General features: G+C 43.7%; 10 protein-coding genes across 10 annotated transcripts; 4 read left to right on the top strand and 6 right to left on the bottom strand.

Annotated features, from left to right (window-relative positions):
• Positions 1 to 28: 28 nt before the first annotated feature.
• SAMD00019534_118180 (hypothetical protein) lies at positions 29 to 1,653 on the bottom strand (the record flags this gene model as incomplete). Its single annotated transcript, XM_012892966.1, has 4 exons — positions 29 to 647; positions 716 to 1,108; positions 1,185 to 1,447; positions 1,540 to 1,653. The coding sequence occupies 4 exons, from the start codon at positions 1,651 to 1,653 to the stop codon at positions 29 to 31; spliced, it is 1,389 nt and encodes a 462-aa protein (XP_012748420.1).
• Positions 1,654 to 2,422: 769 nt separating this feature from the next.
• Positions 2,423 to 3,453, bottom strand: SAMD00019534_118170 (hypothetical protein; the record flags this gene model as incomplete). Its single annotated transcript, XM_012892965.1, has 4 exons — positions 2,423 to 2,553; positions 2,636 to 3,092; positions 3,148 to 3,229; positions 3,302 to 3,453. 4 exons carry the CDS (start codon positions 3,451 to 3,453, stop codon positions 2,423 to 2,425), a joined length of 822 nt encoding a protein of 273 aa, XP_012748419.1.
• Positions 3,454 to 3,760: 307 nt separating this feature from the next.
• Positions 3,761 to 4,900, top strand: SAMD00019534_118160 (hypothetical protein; the record flags this gene model as incomplete). Its single annotated transcript, XM_012892964.1, has 3 exons — positions 3,761 to 3,876; positions 3,978 to 4,356; positions 4,442 to 4,900. Coding segments are annotated over 3 exons (954 nt in total), but the record flags the coding sequence as incomplete, so codon positions are not given.
• A 383-nt stretch (positions 4,901 to 5,283) lies between these two features.
• SAMD00019534_118150 (hypothetical protein) lies at positions 5,284 to 6,848 on the bottom strand (the record flags this gene model as incomplete). Its single annotated transcript, XM_012892963.1, has 2 exons — positions 5,284 to 5,898; positions 5,988 to 6,848. The coding sequence occupies 2 exons, from the start codon at positions 6,846 to 6,848 to the stop codon at positions 5,284 to 5,286; spliced, it is 1,476 nt and encodes a 491-aa protein (XP_012748417.1).
• Positions 6,849 to 8,397: 1,549 nt separating this feature from the next.
• Positions 8,398 to 10,371, top strand: SAMD00019534_118140 (hypothetical protein; the record flags this gene model as incomplete). The annotated part of the gene is made up of 4 exons (XM_012892962.1): positions 8,398 to 9,475; positions 9,546 to 9,595; positions 9,779 to 10,201; positions 10,270 to 10,371. Coding segments are annotated over 4 exons (1,653 nt in total), but the record flags the coding sequence as incomplete, so codon positions are not given.
• A 246-nt stretch (positions 10,372 to 10,617) lies between these two features.
• Positions 10,618 to 11,721, bottom strand: SAMD00019534_118130 (hypothetical protein; the record flags this gene model as incomplete). Its single annotated transcript, XM_012892961.1, has 1 exon — positions 10,618 to 11,721. One exon carries the CDS (start codon positions 11,719 to 11,721, stop codon positions 10,618 to 10,620), a length of 1,104 nt encoding a protein of 367 aa, XP_012748415.1.
• Positions 11,722 to 12,776: 1,055 nt separating this feature from the next.
• Positions 12,777 to 15,066, top strand: SAMD00019534_118120 (hypothetical protein; the record flags this gene model as incomplete). Its single annotated transcript, XM_012892960.1, has 3 exons — positions 12,777 to 14,600; positions 14,668 to 14,799; positions 14,866 to 15,066. 3 exons carry the CDS (start codon positions 12,777 to 12,779, stop codon positions 15,064 to 15,066), a joined length of 2,157 nt encoding a protein of 718 aa, XP_012748414.1.
• Positions 15,067 to 15,187: 121 nt separating this feature from the next.
• On the bottom strand, positions 15,188 to 15,578 carry SAMD00019534_118110 (hypothetical protein; the record flags this gene model as incomplete). The annotated part of the gene is made up of 2 exons (XM_012892959.1): positions 15,188 to 15,409; positions 15,486 to 15,578. The coding sequence occupies 2 exons, from the start codon at positions 15,576 to 15,578 to the stop codon at positions 15,188 to 15,190; spliced, it is 315 nt and encodes a 104-aa protein (XP_012748413.1).
• Positions 15,579 to 16,250: 672 nt separating this feature from the next.
• SAMD00019534_118100 (hypothetical protein) lies at positions 16,251 to 18,209 on the top strand (the record flags this gene model as incomplete). Its single annotated transcript, XM_012892958.1, has 4 exons — positions 16,251 to 16,415; positions 16,513 to 16,964; positions 17,058 to 17,692; positions 17,755 to 18,209. 4 exons carry the CDS (start codon positions 16,251 to 16,253, stop codon positions 18,207 to 18,209), a joined length of 1,707 nt encoding a protein of 568 aa, XP_012748412.1.
• Positions 18,210 to 18,385: 176 nt separating this feature from the next.
• On the bottom strand, positions 18,386 to 20,229 carry SAMD00019534_118090 (hypothetical protein; the record flags this gene model as incomplete). The annotated part of the gene is made up of 6 exons (XM_012892957.1): positions 18,386 to 18,774; positions 18,848 to 18,943; positions 19,027 to 19,123; positions 19,197 to 19,745; positions 19,813 to 20,009; positions 20,109 to 20,229. 6 exons carry the CDS (start codon positions 20,227 to 20,229, stop codon positions 18,386 to 18,388), a joined length of 1,449 nt encoding a protein of 482 aa, XP_012748411.1.
• Positions 20,230 to 22,054: the final 1,825 nt, after the last annotated feature.

The following is a 22,054-nucleotide window of genomic DNA, read 5'->3' as shown; positions in this document are numbered from 1 at the left end:
GAGAGGAGGAGGAGTGTGATCGAGATGTCTAATTGGAGTCCACATCCTCATCGACGTCCTGTTGATCGACCAGTGGTGACCTCTCGTTGATTGAGCTATCCTCCAACAAATCAGTCTTCTTGTTCAATATTCTGATGTGCTCCTTCATTGCAGCGGCCGGGATGTTCAGCTTCTGCTCCTTTAAGTCGATAAAGACCATGAGGATGACCAGGGCCAGACCGACGGCGGCGAATGCAATAAAGAATCCCTCAGTGTAGTGGTAGTTGTTTGTCTTTTGGAGGATGGCATTGACGGCCAGACCAGACAGAGCGACGGCGGCGTTCTGGAAGGCAAAGGCAAGTCCGTAGGCAGTGCCCAGACGAATGCCTGGGATCAGTACGGGAATGGTTGGCCAGAGGGAGGCGGCCATGATGGCATAGCTGAAGCCCATCATGATCATGCCGACGTATGGGCTGACCATTGTGAAACCGAGGATTGTGTGAGCAGTAACCATCAAGATCATAGAGCCAGTCATCCAAGTCAGGTTGCGACCGAAACGATCGATCAAGAAACCAATCACTGGTGATGGAGCTGCAGTGTAGTATGGGATACTTGTCAAAGTATCGGCAACACCCTTGCTGACATTGAACCTGGTCTGGAGGAAGGTACTATTTGATTGATTGATTGGAGTGAGTGAGTGAGTGAGGTGATGGTGTCGCTGGGGCTAACCACTTACGGTGCGATAGAGACATAGACAAAGAGTGGAACGTAGAAGAAGACTACGACGGCAAAGATAATCCAGACAGTTCTTGGGAACTTGGTGACATCCTTGATGGAGACCGGGTCGTTTTTGACGACAACCTTGGGGTCTCTCTTTGCTCTGGCCATCTCGGCGAAACAGAGCACAATGGTTCCGGCAAAGGAAATAGCACAGCAGATTGCACCGAACCAGACAGCAGTTGGCACACCGTAACGGGTACTAAGGTGATCTGTCACCTGGAAGTTGACAGCACTGCCAATCCTAGAGAATCCAAGTGTAACAGAGAATGCAAAGTTCAAATCACTGCGACCATTGAACCAAGTGGCACAGAATGTTGACTGAGCAACAGACAATGACTCACCTCCAAGACTGTACATCAAGTGAACGAATGAATGTTAGAGCCTCTCCAATCAATGGATCAATGGATCAATCAATGCACACATACCCAAAGATAGTACGACCTAACAAGGCCATCCAGAAGAGCTTGTAGCTGGCAGAGAAAGAGAAGATGACCTGACCAGCCAAGACCAATGTACAGAATAGCAGGGAGCCAAGCTTTAGACCAAAGATGGTGTCAATGAAGAAACCTCCAAAGAACACAATGACTGTGTTTGGGAAGTTGTAAACAGAGTACAACAGTGCAAATTGAATCTTATTAATTCCGTACCATTCGTCAACTGTTGCTTGAGTCAATGCAGATGGAATATCCTATATTATGATTCGATTCGATCAAAGATGTGTGAGTTGGTTGATTGATTGATTGATGATGGAGTTGATTGATTGTATGAATGAACACATACATAGATATAATAACTTCCAAAGGTCATGATACAAATCATGAGGAGACCAAAGTAGCGAAAGGCATACTCGTTCAATTCCTTCCTGTCAATATTTAAGCAATCTCGTATTGACATTATATACTAATATTAATAATAATATCCGTATGTATCAAATTTATAAATGTTTATGATTATGATGAAGATTAACGTTTCGCAAAGAAGTAAAGTCAGAAAGATTGAAACAAACACAAAGGTTGGGCTGTCTTGTTTGTGTAACTGATGTCTATGTCTGAGCGAATGAATATAATGAATGGACCAATGAATCAATGTATGAGAGATGTCAATGTAGTCTGTTTAGTGAGGTATTCTATGGTCGGTCTCTCTCGCCCTTTTATTGGCTGGCTTTGCGATGATTGGGAAACTGGACAGGTGCAAAGCATCATACACACACAACAACTCCAAAATGACTTGATTTGATCAGTCACACATACAAACATCAGGGTAAAATCAAAAAAAATCACCAAAAATGAAGAAAAATACAAAGTGTGTGGACCACTTCATTCAAACAATCCGGAAGCTTCAGGTCCTGTCCCCCCCATCAATGACATTAGCTCATACACACATTCTCGACCTAACCATCTTAGACCATTAACACACTCTCTGGGCTGTCAACAAGCAACTTCCAACAACTTTTCAAACACACGTCAATGGTCAGACGTCTACCATCTTATCATCTTCGAGAAGATACATCGAAGCGAGCTAAGATGATCATTCAATCAATCAATCTAGATAAATTGGTTAATTTATGTACATTACATTATGGTCGGGTGGGCAATCAATCGTCAGGACCAACAATTGTGAAATGGGGAAGAATGAAGGTCGTCAAGTTCCCAGATTATCACAACTAATGTTGGACAATGACATTGGCATTGTTGTTGTTGTTGTCAATTGCTCCATACAACTTCTGCAAGTCAATGTAGAATGGCTTTGGTTTTGTATAAAGATTGGATATCTCACTTGTGATGGCTTCGATTTCTACACATCCGGACGATGATGATGATGATGATGTCATGTTTGTTAGTGCCATTGTCAATGATGGATGATGAGACAGACTTACCCTCTTTTGTTGTGTCAAAGATCTCCCACCAGGGGTAGGGTTCCTCGGGCAGGCGAACACGGAGCACTCGGGACGCCATGAAGATGGCAGCGGCGGATATTGACTCTGGCTTGTATTGGATGGAGAGTGTGGTGCGCATGCTGTCGTTCAAGTAGTTCCACGCCATCTGTGCCAACTCATTGCTCTTCTCCAGCAGCTTCATGTAGTTTAGGATGAACTTGTGAGGTGGCTCCACTGTCAGCAGGAATCCAAACTCCTTCAGAATGATCAGTTCGGCGTCAACGACATCAGCCTTCATGCGCCAGTATAACACCTCGCGTGTATCCAATGACTCTGCCTTTGTACCTTCACTCTTTTGAAATATATAATTGAACACATTGACTACATCACGTAGACGTCTGCCACCCAGCGACTCTGTATACTTTGCGGCAACAAATACAACTCCCATGCATATATTCTTGATTGATTGAGTGAGTGATTGAATGAGTGATCATTATGAAGTGCACACATACCTTGACATCAAAAGTCTTGAATGATTGTCGACAATAGAATCGATGAAAGATGATTTGAGAAGTGACGATCGATACTTGAGGCCTGATGATGAAGTATGATGTATTAAGGGTATGAGTATGAGTGTGATCAGCATTGATGTATTAATACACATACAGCCTCAGTAGTAGCCCAGCCTCTTGAATGATCTCTACACCGTAGCGCCTTTGTGTATCTTCGACTTCGATATCGATGCCATCTCTCCTTGATGGTGAGTTATCAATATCCTCTCTGGTAAACAATAGGTTGGTTGTTGTACTGGATACCATAAGTTAAGTGTATGTCACAGTTATTAGATTGAGCGAGTGATGATCATGTTGAGGCGCCCGACCGTGAAACCATCATTCACACACACTTATCATTCTCCAATCGGATTGATCACACCAAATCATTCAATCACGGCTCTTAGGTATAAGCGCGCCAAATTTGAATTATTTCGTAGAAGTAGTCGTTGTTGTCAACAACTCAAGCATAACTATCACATGTGCCCAACACTTTAGGTTAGTTATATAACAACATTCAAACATATAAGATATATATATATTATAAACAACAATAATAATAAACATCTAAAAGATGGACATGAACGAGATTGATAGCATTCAGATTACACAAGTACCTGCAGAGACAACATACTATGATGTCATGAAGGGTAGCCACCGTTGGGAGGTACCAGTTCACGACCATGGCAAGTGAGTTGATAACAACAACAACATGTTGGTGATGTTATAACATCTCACTAACAAACATTGTTTGGTGTATCTCATTCAATCAATCAAACAAACATATATAGAGTTGCTCTGGTTGATGCTATGCCAAGACTGGCACCAGAGGGACAGACTGCCGACTTTGCTATCGTCCAGGCTGCCCGTGTGTCTTATGGCGCTGGCACTAAGAAGGTCAGTGAGGACAAGGGACTGATCAGATACTTGTTCAGACATCAACACACCTCGCCATTCGAGATGATTGAGTTCAAGTTCCACTGTGTCATGCCAGTCTTCATTGCTCGTCAGTGGATCAGACACAGGACCGCCAGCGTCAACGAGTACAGTGCCCGTTACTCTGTTATGCCCGACAAGTTCTATCATCCATCGGCTGAGGACGTGAGAAAGCAGTCGACCACCAACCGCCAGGGTGGTGAGGAGCCAATCGACACCAAGACCGCCCAAGAGGTATGTAACTGTCATTCACTCACACTCACTCGCACACATACATGTGATACTAACACACAACATCCATCTTGTATACATGATATAGTTCTTGGACTACCTTGACCAATGTGAGGCATCATACAAGACCTACTCTGGACTGCTCGAGAAGGGAGTGTCACGTGAGCTCGGTCGCATTGGCCTGCCTGTCAGCGTGTACACTGAGTGGTACTGGAAGATTGACCTCCACAACCTGTTCCACTTCCTCAGACTGCGCATGGACTCTCACTCACAGAAGGAGATCAGAGACTATGCCAACACCATCTTTGCTCTGATACGCCCAATCGTCCCCATCGCCTGTGAGGCCTTCCTCGACTACTCCTTCGAGTCGGTCCGTCTGACCCGTCTGGAGATTGAGGCCATCCGCACTGGCAAGCCACTCAACACTAGCAACAAGCGTGAGACTGAGGAGTGGGAGTCCAAGAGGACAATGCTTGGCCTGCCAGCTCCCGTCAAGGAGGGAGAGCAGCCAGCTCAGCAGCAACAGCAAGAGACCAAGCCACATGCCTAAGGTGCTTAAGTGCGCCTAATGAGCGATGAATGGACAGTGTTTCAATAAATGTTAACAATCAATTATAAGATGTATATTGTTTATCGTAATTGAATTGATTGGCAATACTTCCAATGAATGAGTTGGTGATGCGAATTGATTGATTGATTGATTGACAACTACTGGAATGCCTGTCCATAACTAGACGACCATCTGGATGACAATTGTGACTATTCCCATAGGGTAATTGTGACAACTGGAGTAACAATGTTACCATAATAATATAAATAAGATGGTTACCTTTGGTAACAACTATGGGCCGGTAGCATCAGTCCGACCTTGGCGCACCAATGTAAAAGGTTTGAGTTGGCAGAGTGCTGTGTCCTTTATATATACCAGAGTTATCCAGTCTTGATAACCGTGGTAAGACCACACCATCGTCGGTCCACATTGTCGTTGTCGCCCAAGGGCAGCCATTGATTGAGATCAATGTTGAAGGTGAAGTTGTTGTGTTCGCGGCCACCGATAAAGTAGATGAGTTTGCTCTTGAGCATGAGCATCTGGCACTTGTACTTGCGCTGTGGATTGTTCTTGAGTGTTGGGCGAGGCAGAACAGTCCGGGCCTTGGTCTGGATCGAGAAGCGAAAGAAGTTGGATTCAACATCCAACAGGTAGAGGAACTCGCGGCCGTCAAAGCAACAGGACACCAGTTCGTGGTTAAACTCGAATGTTCCATCAAGGAGGAAGGTAGTTGAGCGAGAGACAGGGTCGAACTTGAAGATGGAATGTTGGTCACCATCGTCCACTCGGTTGCCCATTCCGCCAACCACGTAGAGTATCCGGTCGTGGTAGAAACTGTAGGCGAAGCGGATGGGCACTGGAAGGTTTCCAAGACGAGCAAACTCGTGGGTCTCGAGATCCATCTGGTCGATACGCGTGAGGAGTCCATTCATTTGACCTCCAATCAAATAGGCGAACCTAACTCCATCGTAGCACACTGAAATGCCGCTGCCGCCCTTTTTTGTTTTAAAGTTTGTAAGTGAGGATTACAGTACGAGTTAGTATCTGTATACATTAAATTAATTGTCTGGCGACCAATACATACCTCCTCATTGATTATGGTCCCTAGGAGGTCCCAACGCTGGTGTTTCACTGAAAACCGACTGTATGTGTTGAGCTTGGTGTCACCTCCAAACACATAGACGTAGCCACGGGCGTGAATGACTGAGTTGACCATGTAGGAGCGCTTCTCTCGGTCCTCACTCAAGGAACTCCACTTGCCAGTCTCCACATCAAACATGAAGGACCCGCTCTGGCCGGTCGAGAAGATGGAAAGTTGGCTCTTGGTAGTTTGGGCTATGTCACTCTCGGCCTGGGAGAGTTCAAACAATTGGGATATCATTTGTTTGATTTCCTTTGTTCTCTCGTCGTTGATTCGGACGTTCAGCTTGTTGATCTGGTGCTTGGGCTCTTTGAACCGTACCTCCTCGATGTGCTGTTGTACCCTGGCGAGAGTGGTGGACACGTCAAATTGAAGGACGGCTTCCTCGGACAAGTTGACACCTTTAAATGACTCCAATAATGAACCTGGAAGAGCCTCAAAGGAATCAATATCCTCTCCATTTCCAGGGGAGTTCTGTTGTTGTAGTTGTTGTTGCTGTAGTTGGGATAAGGGCTCCATTACGCTGATCTCCATGGCTGATTGGAGGAACTCCTTTATCGACACCAATTCATTACGGATTGATATGAGTGTTTCATGGCATCGCACAACTGCCTCTGTGAAAGGTTTCTTAACCTTGTGCTCCTCCACCTGAAGGTAGATGTGCAATTCACCAAAGAAACTGGTGATGTCCTTGTTCTGTTTGGACAATGACTCAAGTAGATGTCGGTGGACCTCGTCCTGGTGTATCAGTTCCGCTGCATGTCGAGGGAAGTAGCTAAGGTCGTCCACGCTCGCAGCGTTCATTTTGGCCAATGTGAATATGTCCTCCAACAGATGAGGAACCTTGCTATGTGACTGTACAGCACAGTTTGGGCACTCTAATTTATTGCACGTTATACAAAGTACCTCAAGACTGCGATGGTGCCTCTCGCACATTGCGATGGGAATTTGGCCAACATCGCTGTTTAGACTATCGTTGGCCTGACCTCCAGCGCTATTCACTTTTAAATTAATACATAAGATGATCGATAAAGTTGATAGATTGAATGATTGATATTTGATGGTGAATAATGAATGAATGAATGATTGAATGATATTTGAATGTTAGTCCAGTTGGCAAAATAGACAACTATATGATAATTGATTGACAAACTCACTTCAAAGATATAATTAAACAATGTACCCAGAGATATTATGTGATGTATATTCGAATTAATTCTAGTATCTATCCCTGTCACCAGTGTTTGGTGGTTTTAAAAATGATTCTCTTGGTGAAGTTAGGTACTGTTTGAACAAACAAACACGCAGGGCGATCGCAAATTTAATAGGATACATGATAAATACTAACTGAGGTCTCCGTGTCAGTCTAAGTATGACTACTGATTGGCAAGTTTGAATAAATTTATTTAATTTATTTAATATTGGCTACATCAATGGAGGATGGAGTCTTCCGATCAGATAATATGTTCCTTGTAAAAAATTAATTATAATACCTATCAAGATGAATCAATGCCAGACATTGTCAGTAACACTTGTGGTGAGTAACACGGCTTCATTTTCATTGGACCTCCATAGCAGAGGGCCTCCTTTTTTAGTATGAGGGGTATCCCAAAAAAAAAATAAGTACTATGGTCCTTAACTGAAGGACCTGGTGTTGTTACCGTGTTTGGCAGTCAGAGGTGAGGTGATCACTTTTGGTAATCGATAACCTCTAAACCTTTTCTCATTCTGAACAGATGGTAAGATTTGTTGTCCTTATCTCTTTTGATTCAAATATGAACAATGGTGAATTGAGTTGTAGACTCTTAAAAGAATGAACAGGTGCGATATATATGAGTATGAATATAAATATGGAAGGTAGAATTCATTATAGAAGATGACCAGGTGATTTGATTGATTGATTGATTGTTTGGTTCATTTGATTGAATGAATAAGAATCCAGAATTATAACCTAAAACCTTTATATATATATTTATTGTAGTTGAAAATGTATTGATAATATTATTAAGTTGTTGTGTATAAGAATGATCAATCAATCAAATAAGTGAGAGGATGACTAACTCGTACAGTAATCATGTCTCAAGTGAATGTTTTTGAATGAAAATGCCTGTTTGATCCACTTCTTGGCATTTTGATCCGTGTTGCTTACAAATGTTACTGTCATCACTCAAGACCAACGCACAAATACAACAATAATGAGATGAGATGCATAACTTCACCAATATCAATATCAATCTACATCATAGGAAGTAGCAGTAGTGAACGACAGCAACCATCGATCAATCAATCACACATACATACAGACATACTTGAATGATCAATGATGACGATGATGAGACGCTTTATGACCAGTACATCAAAACAACAACGAACGTTGGAGTCACTTTATAGACCAACCATTCGTATCACAAATGGACACTCTTTTATGATGAATGCTGATCCTGTGATATTGGAGACGATACATAGACGCATGACATTCTTTGAGGCAAAGACACATTCGCCATTCCAGCCAAAGAAGAAGATGTTTCATCATCCGCGAAAGGTGTCATTCTTCTCGCCCAAGGTCGGACGTTTCGCCACAGGCCTGCTGCCCATCATCATTAGCGAACTCAATGATCTCGACGTTCAGTACAATCGCATCGATGAGCGTAACCCTCTGCCACAGCTATACTCCAACTGGGATCATTCAATCAAGTTGCCACCTCCACCACCAATACCTCAGAAGCCAGTGACAAAGACTAAACGCAAGAAGGCAGCTGCCAAAGATACACAATTAGAGGTTGAGCCAGCCACAGAGACCACTGCAACCACATCACCAGACGATCAAGCAACAGAAGATGATATCGCTCACCTGAGAGTGTTTGACCTGCAACCACCTGACCTAGAGTCGAAGCGAGTGGATGACAGTCTACTATTGCCCACGGTTAAGCTTCACGACTTCCAGGTTGAGTCGATCAACTTTGCGCTGGCCAATCATCGAGGCATCATCAAGTGTGCCACTGGCGGTGGCAAGACAATGATATTGGCATCACTCATCAAGGCGCTGGGAGATGATGTCACTGTTGTCATCCTTGTCACCAAGCGATCATTGGTCACTCAGATCTACGACAGTCTGAAGGCGACGGGTGTCTGTCAACCTGGTCGTGTGTCCAGCGACTACTTTGAGCCGTCGCGCGTCACAATATCAACACTCAAGTCGGCGCACAAGATCGCCGATCTCTGTCGTAGCGCCCAGGTGATGATGGTAGATGAGGTGCACGAGTTTGCCTCGCCATCAGCGCGCCAGACATTCAAAATGTTTGATAATGCATACTCTCGATTTGGATTCTCTGCCACTCCATTCAAGGTTGGTGACCCAGTGCACAACCATCGAATCATCTCTGTGTTTGGAACATTACTATGTGACATATCAACTCAAGACTTGACAAAGAGTAGGTCTTTCGCACATGCATGAACAATCAATCAACCAACACTGACTCACTTAACCATTTATAATCATAGTCGACATTCTATCAAATGCGTATATCCACTTCTATCCAATCAACTACCCTGTACAGCCAAAGAAACCAAAGAACATAGCGGGAGATCAACCTCCTGCTGTGGAAGAGGAGGTGGTGGAAGACAAACAGTTGGCGGCAGCGGACGAGGACGTGGACGTAGACAAGCTTGATGTGGACGACGACCTTGAGACATCATTAGACGATGACCTGGATGAGCAAACACTCTTGACAGAGCTCCAAAGAAAGACAACGATCACTTCCTTCCACGACGTGGAGTCAAGGTTGGTAGCAGAGAATGAACATTTGAATCAGTCGATCGCCAAACTGGTCGAGTCCATACCAACGGGTAGGATAATGATCTTGGTCAAGCGATTGGCACACGGCGATGCACTGTCCGAACTCATCCCCGATGCCTATTGGGTCAAAGGTGACGACGGCGTGGAGACTCGAGAGTTTGTCCTCAACAAGCTAAAGCACAGCAAGAATGAAAAGGTCGTGGCCATCTTCTCGGCCATTGGTTACGTTGGCGTGGACGTTCGCATTCACCACCTCATCAACGCCTCTGGAGGCAAGGACCCCAACATGACACTACAGAAGCTTGGTCGTGGACTTCGAAAGGCAGACGACAAGACTCATCTCGACTATCATGATTTCTTTGTAAGTATTGCCAGCACAACGTTGTCGTGGCAAGGACCTTGTACTAACTCATACTTGCGTCCAATCAGTTCTCACCAAAGGTTCACAAGGCATTGTCAGCACATTCATCCTCGAGGATGTCTGTCCTGCGAAGAGAGGGCCATCAGGTCATCATGGAGCCAGAGCTTCCTCTGTGATCAATCGCGCGATGGACGAACCATGGTCCGACCAACCAACTTGTTGTAGGGTAATAAATATAAAGGATGGTTGTCAACCTATTTATTAAGTCACCTGGCTAGCCTGGAACAATGACAACCAGCTAGCCAGCCTTGGAGAATGGCTCGGGGTTATTCATATATATACATATCCATTGTAATGTGTCCAAGACCAACCTGGTACCTGGCTCACACTAACTAACTAACTATCTAACTAACAAACTACTGTTCTTGTTCTGGTTGTTGTTGGGCAGCGGCATCCTTCTCAAACTTCTCGATCTTCTCTATGGCGATACGTCTCTCCTCGGACAGCTTGGCATTCTGCTCCCTCAGCTCCTGGAGCTTCTTCTCCAACTCTGAGCGTCTCTCGGCACGGGCCTGCTTCTCCTCGGGAGTGGCTGGTGCCGGCGATACAAAGTTGGCAAAGGAGTCGAGGAAGTGTGACAACTCTCTCCTAAAGTTGTAGGTGAAGGTCTGGAAACCGTTCTTAATGTTCCATGACTCGATCTCCTCCTTGAGGTACTTGAGTGTCTGACCAGTCTTCTCTCGTGAGGAGTTGACCACCTTTTCCAAATGCTCGATCGCCTTTCCAATGTCTGCACTAAGTTTCTTTCTAAGTTCTTCATTGATTATGTTGTCATTGTTGTTATTGTTGTTGTTGTTGTTATCATTGTTGTTGTTGTTGTTGTTGTTGTTAAGGTCATCAGTCTTCACCAGACACTCTTGGAGATCTGGGTTCTCTTTGATAATATCATTCAGACGTTCAATGGCCTCGCTGACCTCTTGAGAATGAAGCGTACCATGTACACTCTCATCTTCTGGCACATGGACCAGTGATGGAAGTTGCTCCTCCTCTTCCACAACTACCTCCTCCTCTATCTTTGGTTGCTCTAACTGTTGTAGCTCTGGTTGTGGCTCTGGTTGAGGTTCTGGCTGTGGCTCTGGTACACGAATTTGTTGTAATAGTTGATCCTGTATCATTTGTTGGTTGTTCAAATCCTCTTGCAGTTGCTTCATCTCTTCGACTTGCTTCATGATTGCCTCGACCTGCTCTGGAATGGACTGCTCCAACATAACAAACTCATTAACTATACGATCATTCTCATCTTGAGCTGGCTGTTGTTGTTGTTGTTGCTGCTGTTGCTCTGGCTGCTGCTGTTGCTGTTGTTGCTGTTCTTTGTTCTCTATCTCCCTTGCCTCTGACTGTGCCAACAGGTAGTCTATTGTCTGTTCCATGTTCCAGTTATTCAACTTTAGAGCATTGATAACACCATCTGCTGAAGTATCTGGGAACATCAACCTTATAGTATTAAGCTTTCCATCCATCTTTATCTGATTGTGATGTAATTATATATCGTAGTTGTTTGTAAATCTAAGAGATGGATATGATTGATTGATTGATTGGTGTAAAGATTAGAGATGAGTTATTGGTTTGATTGATTGATTGATTGGTGATAGGTGATGTTGGTTGACTATTGATTGATTGATGATGATCACAAGTAAGTGGATAACTAATCACCTACACTTTGTACAACAGATAGAGAATGTGTATGTGTATGATAGTGTGTGTGTGTGTGTGAAGATGGAGTTAACTAATAAGATGAATGAGTTAGATGGTTGTTGAGAAGTGTGTCGTCATATATATTGTGTTGTTGGAAGTGGTGCGAATGTGGTTGTTGAGCGAAAGAAGTGTTGAGATGGAAGCGCATGTTGAAGTGAGTGTGGTGGGTTAGACCCAAATTGTTTACAACAACCCTGGTTAGGGTTCAGATGGCCTGCCCATTGGAGTTCGTGTATGTGTGTGTGTTTATATGATTGTGTGTGTGTGTGTGTGTGTGTGCGTGTTGTTGGTGTTCTGTTCTGGAACAAGAGTGTCGGGATTGATCAATCATTCATACAAGGAATTAGAAGAAGAATACATACTTGATAAAAATAGAACTGTTACTATAGTTTAATACTTATCTGTATTATTAACTGTATAAATGTAGTGTGTGTTTGTGTGTGTTATATTACATGAATGAGAATGAATAACTCATTGCAATAATAATAATAATAATGTAATTAACTAGATATACAAATAAAGGTGAGAAGAAACAACAGACACCTCGTGTGGCACAAGCCGGACACAACTTGGCACAAGACCCACTCAATGAATGAAAGTGGAAAGGTGGGAGTCCTGGGTCACCAGGGAACTTCATTTTATTCAATTTTCTTTGTATCCCAATCGGGCAGCCAATCCCTGACTAAGAAGTACTTGTCGACGCTGCGATGACTTGACAACACACCCCACGCCTCACTCATTCATTTGCGCGACCAACCGACAGTCGTCTCCAGACTAGTCAACTCATCGACATACCCCCAAACACATATACACATACACAATGAATGCAGGCAACAATGACTTGGTAGTTTTGATGTGCAACTATGGCTTCAGAGACATTACACTCAATTTGATCACCAGTATTGAACGACATCTGTTGTCCGGACCCGGACAAAACCAGGATACGTCAACTTCCACGACTACGTGGTCATCAACGACAACGACAACAACGCGACAAACCTTTGATCAACTCTGGAATCAGAGATTCATGTTGTTTGCATTGGATGACAAGTCTGCGACATTCTTCAAACTCAAAGATATCAACGCGATCAATCTCTCAAACAGGGCCGTGTTGAACAAGTGCTTCAAACATGCCAAGACTCTGCTGAACTATTGCGATCAATGTGCGAGATGTGTATGTGAGGACTGCCACGCTGATGCTGGTATCCATCAGCTGCTGATGGAGACCACGTCGTCTTCGTCGTCAACTATGATCGCACATCATGTGAGCCAACAGTACAACATGGCCATGAAGTCAATGGCCAAGGAGGCTGTCGAGCGACCAATGACAAGTGTTGGTGATATGGCCGCCGCAATGCTCACGGGCGGCAAGGTGGTGTCGTCCGACACGGTGTATGGCGAGCAGCCAGAGTCATACGGCGGTGTTGGCTTCCGCGCCATATGCAATGAGAAGCCATTGGTCGTGCTGGACGTGCTCAAGCGAGGCTACAATGTGTTGTGGACTGACACGGACATTGTTTGGCTGAGCGACCCCTTTACCGCATTCCAGCAGGCCGCCTATGCGGCAGGTATCGACTACCAACGCGACATTGATCTGATCATACAGCAGGATGACGACGACGTCTGTGCCGGCTTCTACTACATCAGATCAAATGCTACTAGCATCTCATACATGGAGCAGGTCATCGCCTTCCTCAACCCAATCGTCGACGATCAGATATCAATGCGCAAGTTCCTCAAGGAGTTGGCCACGCCCGCAGTGTCTGGCGCACCACAAACGGGTAAACTGCGCGTGTTCAAACTTCCCCGCACAACCTTTCCCAATGGCACTGCATACTTCAATCTCAAGCTGCCACAACGCGCCAACATCGAGCCAGTCATCATACATAACAACTGCATCATTGGACATAGGAGCAAGCGAGAAAGATTCATTGACTATGGATTATGGATGATTGATGATGTTCGCGAGTTGGCCGAGTCCTCACCGGTGACTGGGAGTGCGAGTGAGAAGGCGGCCACACCACCATTGGAGCGATACAAAGGTCACTTTGATGCAGTTACAGCGTTGACTACACATGGCAACACACTGTACTCTACCAGCCTTGACAAGTCCATAAAACAATGGAGTGTAGTCGATGCCAAATTGTTAAAGTCCAAGTATGTACACAAGAGAGGTGCGGTCTGGGGACTGCATGCCCTGAGCCAGGATCCCGGCGCCACACCAACATTGGTCACGGCATCACATGACAAGACTGCTCAATGCCTCGATGGCGAGACATTCAACACATTGCAGACATTCACTGGACACTATGGTCTAATCAATGGTTTGAAAATTGTCGAGAAGTTGATTGTGACATTCTCTGATGACAAGACGATAAGGGTGGCATCGATCAATGATCAATCATTCAAACGAGTGTTCTTGGGTCATAGTGGATGGGTGTCATCGGTGGATCATCATGGCGGATGGCTGTTCTCTTCGTCGTCAGACACCTCGATCAGACAGTGGGACTTCCAGACTGGACGTTGTATCAACATCATATGGAGTCAACAAGGATGGGTTCGATCAATCATATATAGTGTCGCCATCAACAGGCTAATCAGTGCGGGCAACGATGGATCTATCAAGTTCTGGGATTTATCCAATGTATGTTGTTATGATTGATTGAGAGTGAGTGGTTGATTGACTGACACTAGGTTACTATCTACATCAGAGCAATGAGTGCACCAGGACGTTGTACTTTGAGGCTGTGCCCGTGGCAATCAGACAGATGTTGTTGGATGATCAAAATGATGTACTTTACGTGGCAGGTGAGAATGGTGCTTTGAAGTCATATGACATTAATGTAAGTTCCAAAGTGATTGAATGAATTAAATAACTAAATAACTAACATTGATGTCTGTCTGATCAGAGTGGAATATGTATTGAAGAGTTTGAAGGACATGCTCCGTTTGCTATCAACTGCATGCACATATCTGCTGCATGCGGTGACCTTGAGTCGAGACTATACACTGGAGGCATGGACAAGTTGATCAGGTCATGGCCTCTGTCAACCAATGTACATAGGCATCAACAGCAGCAGCAGTCTAACGCCAATCAAGTGCAACCATGATTGATTATTACATTAAGCATCGTTCGCTCACTCGCTCGTTCATTCTTTCGTTCGTTCATTCGTTCGTTCATTCGTTCGTTCATTCGTTCGTTCGTTTGTTCATTATGAATTGAGCGCAGCCTTATTGCTTCTTATCTTGAGGTTTAGTCGTTGTTGGTGCTGTTGCTGGTGGCTTTGAAGTCTGAGCAGTTACAGGCTTCACAGGCACCTGTTTAGCAATCTCGTCATCCTTTGCAAAGTGTACAATCTTGTCGCTCTTTGTTGATTCTTGAATATACTTGAATATCTGTTCATTGTTCTCGTGGAACTTGCGATAAGTTGATCCCTGTTCCTTCTTAAAGTCCTATATGTACATGAAGTATGAGTACATGGAGCATGAGTAGTTAACATCTACCTCTCCAACATTCAACGATACATACACTTATATCCTTGTTCTCATCTCTCATCAACAACCATGTGATACCAACACCAATGGCAATAGGTGTAAACAGTGTTACTACGTATTTAGACATTATTATTGTTATCTCTTTGTTGTTGTTTTGTGGTGGATGGAAAGTGAGAGTGAGTGACTCAAAGTCAAAGTATTTCATTCATTCATTTTTCATTCGACTCCAAACATTAACTCAAACCAGGATATACAGATAAATGTATTATCTCTTCTCACAATGACGAGCAATGACTATTGTTTTGTATTATGGCTGGAGATGTAGGAGGATATTTCCTTTTTGAAGTTCACTGTTATTTCAATATCAATGGCATGACTGGCTGACCAGACTACATTAATGATTGAGTGATTGAATGAATGAATGAATGAATGAATGAATCGGGGCATCCAATGGTATTGCAAAGTTGTAATTCAAATAATATCAAGCAGTAGTGAGTCGAGACACAAGGAATAATCGTCAGACTTGTTTAGTAATGCTGACCCCACTTCTATCCTTCCATCTAACCACACTTACACACCTGTTGATAAACAGATACACAAACACACGCACATACTTGCTGACACTTAAACACTACACTCACACACACACTCACACACATACACAAAGACAACAAACACAACAACAACCCACGATCGATACCAATCTAAACTTTAAAGTACTCTCTTATCACTTGTACAGATAGAGATAATAGTTATAAAATCACTCCACTTACTCACTCATTCGCGCGTTCACTAAAGGATGGCTGAGAAGTACAAGGAAAGAAGGGACAGGAAAGAGTTCCTCAAGCTGGAGATTGAGAATCAACGAAAGCACATCCAAGAAGAGGACTTTAAGAGTATCAATGACAACAGTTCTGAAGACTCCGAGAACAGATTGATTGAAATGAATAAGGAGTTGAATCAAGTATGTATCATAGTTGTTGGTGATTGGTACATCATTACATACCAATATGAATGAATGAATGATTAACAAAGAATGAATGAATGAATGAATGATATAGTTAAAAGCTGAACTTGAAGAGTTGAGATTACAGGGCGACAAGTTCTACACACAACATGGAGACAATACGATATTGATAGAGATTGATGAGATGAGTCAGCTGACATTCTATCGATGCACTCAATCAATGGAGTTGCCAGATGTGCCAATGGACAATGCATGTAATGGTGGAAGAATACAGATAACAATGGATTGCAACAACAATCCGATATATGAACTACACACCCTGGTCGCCACTAAATCCATTCATCAGTTGTTCTCTGTAAAGACCAACTTTGAAGTGCCATCATCTCGACCCTCGATCTTTGAGCGTGTCAGACATAACACTTGGAGTCTGGGCGTGTCACCTCTGCGACGTACAACATCCGATCCATCGCTATTCAACAAGTCCTCGACTGCTCCCGCTCCTTCTCAACAACAATCACATCATCATCATGCAAGCTTCCTATCAAGGTTTGGAGGCCAGCGCAAGGAATCTCTGTCAGGAGGAAATCATCAACCTTCTAATGGTCATCATCACCATCATCACCATCATCATCATCATAGTGGTCGTGCCACAGTCTCCAGCGCCACATCTGGAGTACATTCACTAAGTCTGTCAAACAAAAAGGCAGACACTTATAATGGAACAACAGGCCAACACCTTCAGGCGACCGACGCATCATCATCATCTGGCAACAACAACAACAACGAGGATCAGGAGAGCAGTGGAAAGATCCTGCTCACGTGGAACACAAAGGAGACATCGATATACATACTCAAGACCATTCAAGAGTCGACCGAGTTGCTCGAGATACTGGGCTCACACATCGATCGATCAAAGAAGCTGACGGCGAAACAATCACAACAGATGAAACAGCTGCAAAAATATCGTCTGACACAATACGACAACAACAATCCAGAGCACGTGGCCTATCTCGCTGAGCTCTGGATGCACCTCTATCCAGGCCAGCCCTTTGCCGAGCGATCTGACATGTGGAAGTCGTTTGGCTTCCAGAGTGACAATCCCGCTAGGGACTTTAGAGGCATGGGACTGCTAGGACTCCTAAACCTAATATATCTCGTCAAGAATCACAGACAATGGGTCGACTCAATCCTCGAACAACACAGGGACTATCCCTTTGCCACAGCCGGCATCAATATCACCAATCTACTCTTTGAGATATTGGATATAAGTGAAGGTATGTTAGTTTCCTGTCATCATTCGATCACTAACTCACTCACTCCAAACACTCAATGACAGAGTCCTTACAACAACCTTGGTGGACACCATTTTGGACATCAAGCTTCATGGTGATGCTCTGTGCCATGTCGAGGGACACCAACTATGCGTTTGAGGAACTGTACTTTTTGGTGTTCAAGCTGATGGATCATATTTGGGCTCAGTTGGACGCTACCTACATGATGTTCCCCACTGTGATCAAGAAGCTAAAGGCATTGCTACAAGAGATATCCTCTATGAACATTAACTCATTCGATGAGGTTAGGGCTCGCTTTGAACTCGTCACTATATCATCACTGATATCACCTGGTTCATCCTCATCAACAACAACAACAACAACAACAACATACAACAACAGCGTCAGTGGCATCAGCAGTAGTAGTAGTAACCATTCTTCACCATCAACTACAAAGCCAAGTAGTAGTGGGAGTGTGAGCAATGGTAGTCATAGCAGTAGTCATAACCGAGAGCCTTAGGAACTGCACTACAACACATACACTCTGGTTGACAATCGATGTCACTGTATCTCCTCATCCTAATTTATTACATGTAAACAAACAACTGTACAAAATAACAACGCCAAGGTCATTGACGTGTAATGCACGGCCTTGTATTTGATTGATTCGATCAATGTCATCATAACCCTCTTCCTCTAGAGTTTGCTGTGTAACTCATTCAACTTGTCCTTCCAGCCGAGATGCTCGGCAAGTTCAATCACACCTTGTTGACAGTCTCCAATCCATTTGACGTCGGTGGTGTTGTCCTCGTCGTCGAATCTGAAGGCACCGTAGGGTCCGGCACCAACCACCTCCATGTTGATCAGACACTTTGGTATGCCCTTGGGTGCCAGTGATACCAATGAAGCGAATGGCTGTACTTGCAGCGATGTTCCAATGACAATGAGAAGATCGCACAATGGGAAGTCCTGCTTCACCATCTGTCCAAACCTTGCTGGAAGTGACTCTCCAAAGAACACAATGTCTGGTTTGACAACACCGCTACACTCTGTGCACAATGGTGTCTCGTCCTTGAATACACGCTCTGATGAATGATGTATTGTGTCAATATACTTGTTCCTCCTTCCTTCGATCATTCATTATCCGCTCTCTCCTACCTTTAACATATTCACAAGAGTGTTCCTTCTTGCACTTTGTACAATGTGCAGTTGCGAATGTTCCATGTGCCTCGACTAGTGCGTCGCCTGGGACGTCTAGTATGATTGAATGATGGAGCAAGCGTTAACATCTCATCCTCCTTCCATCCATGTAAACACATTCAAGCTTGACTACTTACTGGCAACTCTCTCCAATGTATCAATGTTCTGAGTGTAGTTTCTCAGCAAGACATTGTTGTCAAACATCATTTTGATAAAGTAGTGGACATGTGTTGGCTACAGCAATGATTGATGGATGAGTTAGTCGAAGATGTGTCACACTTACATCCATGTTCACTACAATACATACATGATATGAACCAGGATAGAGTTCCTTGGCAAGAGTGAAGAATGGCTTTGGGTTCTCCTCAAAGAACTCAATGTCAAAGATATCGGTGGGATGTGAGAGGTTGTACTTGGCCAGGTTGTGATAGAGTCCAGTCTTGGGAGATCTAAAGTCGGGTATGCCAGAGGCCACACTGATGCCGGCACCAGTGAGTACAATGATGTTCTTGGCCTTGCCTGATTTGATGTATGATGCGATGCCCTTCAATGTCATCTCATCCAATATGTGTTTTGGAGTTGTTCCTTCATTGTTATCCACGTTCAACTTGAGCATAGCCTCGACCAGACCAGCTTTCTTGGTCCTCAAGTCTTCATCCTCCTCCTCGCTCGACTCATCATCTTGTACTCCAGTTGTTGTTGTTGTCGTGGTCGATGTTGTGGATGTTGATGAGTTTGATGTTGTCTCTGTTGTGAGTTCGTTCTTGACACGGCTAGATGAGTCGTCATTGTGCTTTCCGCTCTTCTCCTTGAAGAACTTAAGTGTGTTCAATACATCCAGGAAGTCGCCCAATACCTATTAAAGTGTGGGCATGTCAACATGATGGATCACAACAACAAGTCAAGGCCAAGCTGCAACTTACAGGATGCTCGAGGTATGATTCACAATCATAACACCAGAAACTATGGTCTGAGAATGATGCAGCTATTGGATGAGCTGTTGATGTGTGGTGCTCGGCAGCATGTCCACTCACATGTCTTGAGCATCCAATATATCTACACTTGAGGCATACCCAATTCTCAGATGGATCAGCACAAGACTGGCACGAAAGATTGGTGACTTGAGGGTATCATATATACATGTCAATCCATCAGCTCATTCATCCATCTATCCATCCCATCACCAAGCAAGCCACTACAACTGCTACTAGTTACGTACGATCGGCGTTGTCAAAGATATTGATATCCAGTGATTGCTTGACCAACGTATGATCAGTAAGGTGTTTACAAGCTATTGGGCTAACACAAAAGAATCCCTGTTGTTCTTCGTTCTCGTCCATTATGTAAATGTATATGTATGTATGTATATTATATAATATGTATGACTTTATCTGTTTACAAGTTGTCAACTTCACTTGAACTTGAAATGAATGATCTTTGTTACCTTCTGAACCTGTAAGTTTGCATCAAATCAAGATGTGAGTGACTTCCATCCTTTTTCCTTCACAGGTGTGGTGGGTGATAGACTGACAATGACTGGTGATGACTGGCGATGAGTGATTGATCGTGGGTTCCTTAGTCTAAATCCTCAATCTTCAAAGGTTGGATGACAGACAGCTTGTTCAATATAAAAGGGTGATCCTTATAGTATGCAATGAATTGATCGACCAGATCCAATACTTCATCATCCATAAGCATAGGGTTCTTAAAGATACGGACATAGAGACATATTGGTGGATGTAAGGTTCTAGTTGCATCGAAGGGAGTCTCATCATAGAGATCCATTTTACAGAGTACCTCATAGTCTGGAAAATGCTTCTCTTTGAGTTCCAGATGATGGACAAGAGATATTGATTGCATGACTGACTTATAAGTAGCTCGGTACTCCGACGGATGTTCAATGGTATTTGTCCTACAACGTCAATAACATCAACTCCATGACCGCCACCAACATGTTGTGTAGTGCTTCTGCAATTGACAAAGGTGTCGTCGAATGAGATCTCCAGCTTCAAACGATAAAGATGACGAGTGATGGCACATGGAATGTTGGCAAAGTAAATTCCAAGTGTGAGATCGTCGACCTTGCATGATGGATCTGAAAAGAGGTATCTGAGCAGTGAGTGACCAGCTCCTTTGTTCATAGGGAGTGCCCATCCCAACTTTCGAATATTACAATCGGATCTTTGGAGTAGACTGAGAAGAAGCAGAAAGGTCTCTTCACTTTTGGCTCGGTGTTCGTCCAACCTTTCTGGGATAGGAGATTCGTAGTCGACAAAGACTTGAAGAGTTGTAAGCGAGACAAGTCCAGACAATCCTTCAAACAGTTTTGTCCTCATATTGATCAARGTCAAAAGGATAGACCCTTCGCCAAGTCAAAGATACTAGTTGTTTGAGCCACACACTGTTGGAACTGAATAGATGATTTATAGAGGAATCCAGGACTCTGGTGGATTGTGGAAAGGTAATCTCGTCCTCATAGAGGTAAAAGATATTGAATGAGACCTTGTTGATATGCGGACATAGATTGGCAACCTGTTCCATGGTGTTTACAGGTTCCAGAATTGTAGGTTGATATTCATTGTCCTCATTGCGGAGAAGGAATCCAATCGATTGCAAGGTGTGCCAAGGCTTGAGAGTCAGAATGGTATCGAGTGCATAGTCCCAATTAACTCTGGTCAGGGATCGAAGTTGCCCAAGACATGTACGGCTTTGAACCGAGAGCCTCATCGGCCAGGAATCTGTTCTTGGCGTATATGAGTATTTTTAGAACAATCCAAAGAAGAAATACGCCTTTAGTTTGGTGATATTGTCTGATTGGATAGAGTAGAGATTGTTCTTGTTATGGTTGACGACTTCATTGATGTGTAGACATCTTGGAACAAGCTTGTAGTTCATTGATTTAATGAATCGTCGGTACTTCCATGAGATCATACCAAGTTGTAATGACCAACTCCTTCTAATAGTTGCTTTGAATGTCCACTCAATGATCAACATCACAATAATATCTGGTAATAGTTGCACCATTATTATTATTATTATTATCTCTATGTTGATTAGTATGAATATTATGAGTGAATGTGAGTGTGAATGAAGTTGATTGGTCGTGAGATTGCAAATTGATTGATTGACTGGCGAACTTTTATTGTGTCCACTCATCACTCATTG

Source organism: Acytostelium subglobosum, assembly GCF_000787575.1.
Source record: "Acytostelium subglobosum LB1 DNA, scaffold: scaffold35, whole genome shotgun sequence".
In the NCBI taxonomy this organism is placed as follows: Eukaryota; Evosea; class Eumycetozoa; order Acytosteliales; family Acytosteliaceae; genus Acytostelium; species Acytostelium subglobosum.
The sequence above is the reverse complement of the archived record's forward strand: the minus strand, read 5'-3'. Positions and strand labels throughout refer to the sequence as shown.